The following is an 8,471-nucleotide window of genomic DNA, read 5'->3' as shown; positions in this document are numbered from 1 at the left end:
AAAAAAAAAAAAAAAAAAAAGAAGTAAATCCAAACAATTAAAAGAGAATATAATAGAAAGCTCAGGATAGGGCTAACCTCTTGTAATGCAATCAGGTTCCAGGAATTTCAGCACCCAGGGACTTGCCCAATAAAATTTACCTGAGATTAAGGTGAAGATAAACAGCCCAAATAAATACATGACTTCCCTAAAGCGGTAGTGTTTATAGGTTTATTTTTCCATTTCTCTTCCTCTGCAACAAAATCAATACGTGCATAGAAAAACCACAAATTTGGCAAAGGAGAGCACTGTGCAACAGGTCCCAGTGAGACCAGCATCCCCTGCAGCAGTGGGGACCAAATGGGGATGGTTTTGCAAACCCAGGGGAGTTTTGCTCCACTCGCTGTGTCCAAATCACAGTCCAGGTCTGAATCCTCAACAGCTCCAGGCTCTGCTCACAGCATTTGGATGGGAACTCAATAGGCTCCAAAAGCAAATCAATACCAATTTCGAAGACTTTGTGACTTGCCAAGGAGGATTTTAAGGCCTGCTTTTCTGCTCCCATCACACCCGTCACCTCATCAGGCACCAGGCTGGGGAGCCAGGCATGGGAGAAGTTCCCTACATTTACAAAGGAAAACTTCAGACTGGAAGGAGCAAAAGGCAAGAGCCCGGTGCTGTCCTGCCAGATGCAACCACAGGCAACATTTGTCCTCCAAAACCTTTAAACTGTCCATTTTCAGGTCTGTGGCTTTTCCATTAGCTCAGTGAAACGGGCTTGTTCATGCCAGCTCCGACACGAGGTTAAAACCCATTTCAGGGATACTGTGCCAGGGGGCTGGGATGGGCCAGGACAAGGTGGTGTGGGGAAGGGCTGTGGGTGCTGCGGACCCCCATGCCACCTCCTGTGGAGACAGATTCCCACTCATGGCCACTTTCCTCTGGGAGGAATAACTGCAGAGAGAAGTGAGATGCTGCTGGGAAGCAAATGTCTTTAGTTGATACCCGATAAAAACACACTGCTGTGATACCAAGGGTACACAAATACCTTCCAAGGTATTAAAATGCAGATAAGCCATGAGGCCACTCTCCCATGGGAAGCTGCTAGCTCCCAGCCAGAGTGGCTTCAGCAGCTCCTCGTTGCCACAGCCTCACGGCAGACATGGGTGCAGCGAAGGGTCCTCGTGGGGAGCAGTGCCGGGCTGCAGCTTTGGACAGCTGAAATGTCACTGCAGGGCTGCCGCTCCAGCCAGGCATCGGCCACCCTGGCCCGCTGCAAACTCCCTCCAGGGCTGCAGGCAAAGCAGAAAACAGCAGCTTTCCTCCTGCAGTGCAGATCGCTTTCCCCCTTGTTTTTAAAGTTGCCTAAAAGCCCCATGTGGTGATGATGCAACCTACGCCAGGGTGCAGGGGAAGCATCTCACCAGGGTGCTGAGGGGGGATGCCAGGCCCATCCCACCCAGGGGGTCAAGGGAGGATGCTGCACCACAGCCATGGTCAAGCACATGGCCGTGGGCACTTTGCCTGAACAAAAGCCCTGGGAGGGGACCCGGAGCAGGGCTGGGCAGGAGACAAAGATCTTCCTTATGACGCAGGAGCTCAAAATCAACTTTCAGCCCAGCCCTGCTACAACCCGTTGCTCCTTTTATCCTTTGCTTCCTTTTACCCTTCAAACAGGAAAAGCAACTCTCAGCATAGCTCTTTTACAAATTTTCTACGTCAAGCCTCGCTAAAGGGCTGCTTCAGTTAACATTGGGATCTTTAACTCTGAGCACACGTCTCACGGGTGACAATTTGCCTTAGGACTCCTTGGTGTTTTCCAGGACGGATGTTCACCAGGCTGCATCCCCGAATTTTGAAGGTAGGAGTGGATCCCCAGGAGTCCGGTGCGTGGGGTGGCTGGTGCCCATCCCATCCATCAGGGCTGGCAGCGGGAGGGAGGGGGGCAGATGGACTTGCTCAGGTAGGAAATAGTTTACACTAAATTACAACCACTTCCCATTCACGTGGGTGAAGATGCTGCAGAAAAGTGGAAACATTTCTGTTCTTAAATCAGGTGTTCCCAAACCTGGATGCTCTGCCCAGCTCAGCAGCGCTGCACTTCTCTTCCCTTCCCTTTCTGGTTTTAAGGAGGATGAGCTTGTTCCCACAGATTCCTCTGACTGGGCAAGGCCAAATTGCAGCTTGTCCTCAGATGGCATTTTGCAGCCTCTAATATTTGCAACCTGCTTTGCATAATCCCAGAAGGAAATCAGAAGGAAATGCAGCAAAGCCGTGGTTGAAAATGTGCTCCCTGAGCTCATCACAATAGAAAAGCATGATCTGTTACTGAGAAAAGGACATGAAACATAAGCGCACAGGGCCACAGGCAGTCACAGTGAAGAGTTCAGAGGCTTAAAAATTAAGCAAGCTCAGTCAGTGCAGCCTGCTCCAATGTACGGGAGCCAGGACTTCAACATCAGGGTGGGACCGAGCACATGCACCTGATAAGAATTTATACATCTATGGTGACCTCTTACTTACCGCAAATATGCGTAAGCATAGCAATTATTTTTTCATTTAATATCTGCCTGGGTTTGGTGGGTTATAGGTATGCTTTATGGCATTTCCTTCTTTTTCTCAGGGTGACTCGTGACCACTGACCACCCCCTTGGTTGTGCTCTCTCTCCCCACCACCATGCGGGTGGCAGGTAAGGAGGGAGACAGATATTTACTCTTCTCTGTCCATTTTTCTACAGTTCTTTATGCCTCCTTCTCATTTACATGTCCCCTTCCAAGCCCAGCTACCCCAACCTTCCCGTGCCAGGGCCATGGGAAAGGGCCTTTGTATAAGCATCAGGTTTTAAAAAAGATTTGTGTAGGTTTCAGCCTGTTGTGTTTTTCACAGTGAAACCCTCTGCGGCTGGGCAGAGATGGCTATTGAGACATTCCTGGTTCCATAAGAGCCATTCAGCTGCAATATAAGTATATTTTTCTGCTCTCTTTCCATGCAGGAGTGGAACGTTTTGCTCCAATGAGCACTGCTTTAAAGCCAAATGCCAATCACATTTGTATTAGCAGCTGCTCAGCTGTAGCTAGTGACTAATTGGGGGATAGCAGCCTTCCCAGCACTGGGGATGTAAGAAATATTTGAATTTACATAGCTTTCTGACTAATTATCAGATTTACTTTAATGCAGAGAGAAATATGAATAGTGCCTCCCAGTAGGAGGGTAATGTCTATCTGAGCATTGCCACACGCTCTAGAGATATTAATTAAGAAATCAGAGTCTTTTTAGAGAATGAAGGAAGGAGCATTAGCTGCCTTCTCATGCCATACAAGCGCTGGCTGCCACCCTGTGCCTTGGTCCTGGACACACAGACCAAGCCCCCAAGAAGCCAGAAGGATGCTCTGCTCCCCGACCCGCGCTGCCGCTGCTCTCACCCGGCTCCTCTCCCACCCCTCGCAGGCATGATCCGGTATGTGGCACTGCTCATCACGCTGCTGGGCACCTGGTTCATCATGCAGACATACTTCGATCACAGATGGAAAGCCATCAGCCTGCGGAGCTGGCTCGGTGAGGCACTGGCAGGGCTTCAGCCAGGCTTGGAGGGAGGGTGCAGACAGCCCCATTGCGAGCCAGACCCCAGGGCTGCGCACAGTCGCCATGAACATTTGCACTTGCAGTCCCTGGCCAAGGCCAGAGCCACCAGCTCTGACCATCAGGGCAGGGAGGGGACAGCATGGTGGGAAGCTGCACTGGGGCAGGTGGCTCTGGGGATTCTTGCAGCCACAGGGAGCAGTTTTGGAGAGCCAGTGCCTGAGCGGCTGCTCCTGGCTTGGGGAAGAGCCAGCAGCTCTCCAGGGTGTCTAACCTTCCTACTTGGTACCCACAGGTGTCACCGACAAGCCCAGAAGTGAGTACTGCTCTCGATGACTTCTCTTATTGCGCAACACTGCTCCGGGGCCAAGGGTGATGGTGGAAGCACAATAGCTGCCCTCAAGAGCTCCTTTCCCAAGCAAAATCCCACCCTCCCAAACACAGGGGAATTTCGTTACTGCACACAGCAGCAACGTCTTTGGCGGGCTCTGCAAGCACACAAACCTTCACATGCCCCCCCTGCCCCATCAGAAACACCCCCGGGCCACAGGCTACAGCAGGAAGCAGGTCACGGGTCCCTACCCTGGCCAAGAATGGGGAAGCTCCAGGCAGAAAAGCCACAAGGGACTGGCCTTGAACGAGCGCCAGCTCCAGATGCTCCCCTGGCACACACCTCTCTGCCATCCCCATGGCATCAGCCGTGCCATCCCACTGCTCACACCCCGAGCAGCACCTGGCACCCCGGCCAGCTCATCACACCCCACCCCAAGCCCTGGCACCATAAAGCTTGAACAAGCAGCTGGTCCCAGTCCCAGGACAAGCCTCCTTTGAGCAAGAAGCTGGTCCAGGCATTACCCCCTTAGTGGGCCTCTGTGTCCCGGTGCCAGCCCTGCTCAGCCCCTCAGGGACACGGCTGGTGTCCCCCCGCGGGGGGGCCAATGCCATGGCTTGCAGCTCCGCTCCTCCCTCGCAGGCCAGCAGCTGCCCCGGCACAAGTGTGGGAACCAGAAGAGCTGCCCCCCAAACTATTTCGCCTTCAAGATCATCAGCGGCGCTGCAAACGTGGTGGGACCCTCCATCTGCTTCGATGACGTGGTGTAAGCAGCACACAGCGTGGGACAGGGCTGCCCTGGCTGCCCTGGGCTTGAATAGGGCACGTCTGGCCTCTGCTGAGCACATCAATGGCCATCACAGTGCATTTGTGGTTAAAAATGTTTGGAAACAGTTTTCTTTGCTACTGCTTCTGAGGGCATTTTGTTGTCTGCAGCCACACATTGTCCCATCAGACTGTTTCATTGGCACCAGCCTCTCCAGGGCATCCCTGCACTGACTGGTGCTCTCTGCTTTCCTTTCCAGCCTCATGAGCAGCGTGAAGAACAACGTTGGCAGAGGCCTGAACATTGCACTGGTGAACGGTGAGTTGGGTGGGCATTAACCACCTCCCCACGGCCAGGGTCCCTTCCTCCCCTGGGAGGACACAGGCCACCGGGCACCCCGTCCCAGGCACCACAGCTGACCCAAAAGTGCATCAGTCCAGTCTCGCATGGGGTGCACAGCCACAATTATGGTTGCAAGCACTGCCAGGGAGATGGGAACAAACCCACCTGGGTTGCGCACGATGGCTCCAAGAACTCCACCAAGCAACACATTAGCCACCACAGCAAATATGGCACACTGAGGGAAGAGCAAAGCATTTTGCAGCAGCAGGAACACCAAGCTGGTGGCTAGGCAAAGCCTAGAGCCACCCCAGTGCAAACTCACCGTGCTCTGTTTTGAATTTTAACCTTCCAGGAACAAGCGGGCAGCTCCTGAAAGTGGACAATTTCGACATGTACTCCGGAGGTAAGCGCAGTCGCTTTGCTGCCTGGTAGTTCCCAACCAGGGCTCACACCGGCACTGCTGGCTGCCGGCTATTTAGGCTGCTCCTCTGTCATGTATTTAACAATAAAGTCTAGCAGACTTTGACCAAGATTGCCAGCTCGGGCAGTAAAAGCTCGCCTTTCCCCGAGGCCATTGAGCCTGGAGTCATCATAATGCATTTGCATCCAGATTGGCTTCTTGCTTCTTTTACGTGCACATAATAGCCTGAAAAACATAATTTCTCTAAACTGAATAAACCAGGGCACTCAAGACCTGAGAAAGGCTACTTTCTGAGATCAGGTAGTTACACTAATCCTGAGATTTTGCAGTTTAACTTAATTTTTGAATGCTGGTGGTGGCTGAGCAGCAGCTTGTTCCCCTGCCTTTCGCAGGAGGGTAAATGAGGAGCTCAGGGCACGAGGCACAGAGACTGGTGGCAGCGAAGACCGTGTGCCTGTGCCTGCCAGCTTCAAACAATCTTCCTAACAGCAAGAAGATGCCCTGAGCCGGGGCAGCACCCGCTCACAGCCCAGCTGGCACTGACATACAGATGCTGTAAATCCCACCGTTGTTGCAAATCTGTTACCAAACTCTCTGGAATTTTGGCAGGAGTCCTCAAAATCACATGCTAAAACCACCCCTATAGTGCTTTTGATTTACTCTTTGCTGTTCGAGCCTTCCCCAGGGATCAAATCACTCTTCCTGCTTTTTGGTTTTACAACCTGTTCTTGGTAACTCTGGAGTTTTAAGGAGAAGCACCAATGTTATGAGATTTCCCTCCAAGTTTGCGAGCGAGATGTGCAGTGAGAGAGGCACCAGGAAGGAGAGAGCAGTCAGCTCCTGTACCACTAGATGGGGCATTGGACTCGAGCATCCCACAGATGCAGGATGAGGAATTATTCCTACAACACAGTCGAAGGCTCTGCAGCTGAGCAGACTCATTTCTGGTGTTGGGAAGTAAACTCACGTAACAAGATTTCATAGTGTGCAAACTTTGCAGTTGTGCTGGCAGAAGGAAAGCGCCAGCCCCAGGCGTTGCGGGAGAGCCCAGGTGGGAACACAAGATGAGGAATGCAGCATCTGGGAGCCTGTCCTTCCCCAAGCCCATGACCCCAAATCCTGGCTAGCACCAGCACAGCCTGGATACTTCCCACTGACCCAGAGGAGGTTCCCCCAGCTGCCACGCAGCTGCTAAATCCTTTTTTCTCCCTAATGCTCTTCTGTCGTAGACATTAACAAACTGGATAGCTTCCTCCAAGAGATCCAGCATGGCACCATCGTGCTGACAGCCAGCTACGACGACGCTGCCACAAAGTGAGTTTGGCCCTAGGAGTGATGTCTGGCTCCCCAAAAACCAGCAGCTGAGGGGAGCTGGAGGTGCTGCTGCCAGCAGCAGAGAGGGGACAGGAGGGGTCACCCACCTGGCACCACACTAACACCATCTTACCCTCTTTCAGGATGAACGACAAAGTACGGACACAGTTCATGGAGCTGGGCAGCAGGCATGTGAGTGAGCTGGCCTTCCGGGACAACTGGGTCTTCCTGGGAGCGAAAGGGCTGAAGAGCAAGAGCCCCTTTGAAGAGGTACAAGGCCCTCCCCTGCCACCAGCTCTGGAGGCTCCCATCCTCTTCATAGCACCTCCTGAACTACAGCTCACCTGCTTGTCTTGCAGGAGACGTGGGCCAAGGGTGCTACCCCCCACATTAAGCCAAGCTGCAAGTTTTGCCACATTGCAAACTTGCATTGTGCCACCAACCTCCTCATTCATATTCTCTCTCTCTTTTTTTTCCTGCAGCACATCAAAAACAACGAGTATACAAATAAATACAACGGCTGGCCCGAGCTGCTGGAAATGGAGGGCTGTGCCCCCAGGAAGATGGATTAGCATCAAGCCCCAGCCTGCCACAGAGGCGAGACCAGTCTCACCAGGACACCAGCCCCATCATGGGGACCCCAGCCCTGCCACCGCCCGGTCACACAGCCCAGCAGCGGCTACCTGCTCCCAAGGACCAGCCGTTTCACAGCAGGGGCTGCGCAGGGCTTGGAGGAGAGCTGTACAAGGGCCCCAGAGCCCAAGCAAATGCCTGCAAGGTTTCAGCCAAGCTGTCCTCATCTATGGGTCAATTTGGGGTATTTCATTTTTCTGTCTTTAAACCAAAAACTTCATAAAAGGTTTTTCAGATTTCTTAAATAAGATATCTAATTATAAAACACTACCTTCTCACTTCATTTTCAAACACAGTCCAAGCTTTTCCCTGCAGGCACAGCACTGCCATGCCCTCTGCCTGGTACCAGCTGGGCATCACCATCACCCATCCCACGGCACTGCACACGGGTGCTCCCACCACACACATGGCACAGGGCAAAGTCATCCCTGGGGATGCTCAGGCCTTGGTGGTTCCCCCCCCCAGGCTCCTGCCAACCCCCCGCTGTCTTCTACAGCCACAGTAAGGACAGACGGCCACAGGGATGGCTTGCAGCAATGTAGGTTAATATTTGCAGACCGAAACATTTCCCCCACCCAGTGGCATCTTCCCTGGGTTAAATCCAAGCTAAATCCTCTGTGGTACATCCCCGTCAAAGGTCAGGATAACACCAGTGAGGTGCCAACCCGACTTTGCCAGGCAAAGAGGGAGGGATGGATGTGCAAGTTTCTCAGCCAGCTGAAGTTGTGCAGCATAACCAATAGGTGGGAGCCTTTTACCGGGAGAGCGAGGGCCAGCGTCAGTCTGGAGCAATACGCACACACGGGCTGGCACCCCACTGTGGGCACCCGCACACCCACGTCGCTCCGGGAGCTGCACCCCAACCCAGGGCCAGTCGACACCGCCAGGAGAGGAGAGGAGTGATCCCTGCCCAAACGCAGGCCAGCAAAGCCCTGCAGACCTCCTTCCAGGGTGGTCCCCATGCTGCTGCCCAGCACTGAGGGGGTCTTGGGGGAGCATCTGCCCCCTGCTCGGATCCAGGTGCATTCACCAAAGCACTGTCTGTACCCAAAACCTCCCTGAGAGCAAGCAGTGCCGAGATCAGATAAGCTGCATGAGCGATGGC

At 53.2% G+C, this 8,471-nt stretch overlaps 1 protein-coding gene across 1 annotated transcript; it reads left to right on the top strand.

Annotated features, from left to right (window-relative positions):
• Window positions 1–3,288: 3,288 nt before the first annotated feature.
• Window positions 3,289–7,305, top strand: FAM3D (FAM3 metabolism regulating signaling molecule D). Its single transcript, XM_009493533.2, has 8 exons — window positions 3,289–3,535; window positions 3,855–3,875; window positions 4,533–4,656; window positions 4,916–4,974; window positions 5,351–5,401; window positions 6,649–6,733; window positions 6,877–7,003; window positions 7,216–7,305. Exons 1-8 carry the CDS (start codon window positions 3,289–3,291, stop codon window positions 7,303–7,305), a joined length of 804 nt encoding a protein of 267 aa, XP_009491808.2.
• The last annotated feature ends 1,166 nt before the right edge of the window (window positions 7,306–8,471 follow it).

This window comes from Pelecanus crispus, chromosome 7 (assembly GCF_030463565.1).
Source record: "Pelecanus crispus isolate bPelCri1 chromosome 7, bPelCri1.pri, whole genome shotgun sequence".
Lineage (NCBI taxonomy): Eukaryota > Metazoa > Chordata > Aves > Pelecaniformes > Pelecanidae > Pelecanus > Pelecanus crispus.
Note: the sequence above shows the minus strand (reverse complement) of the source record. Positions and strands in the feature narration are given on the sequence as shown.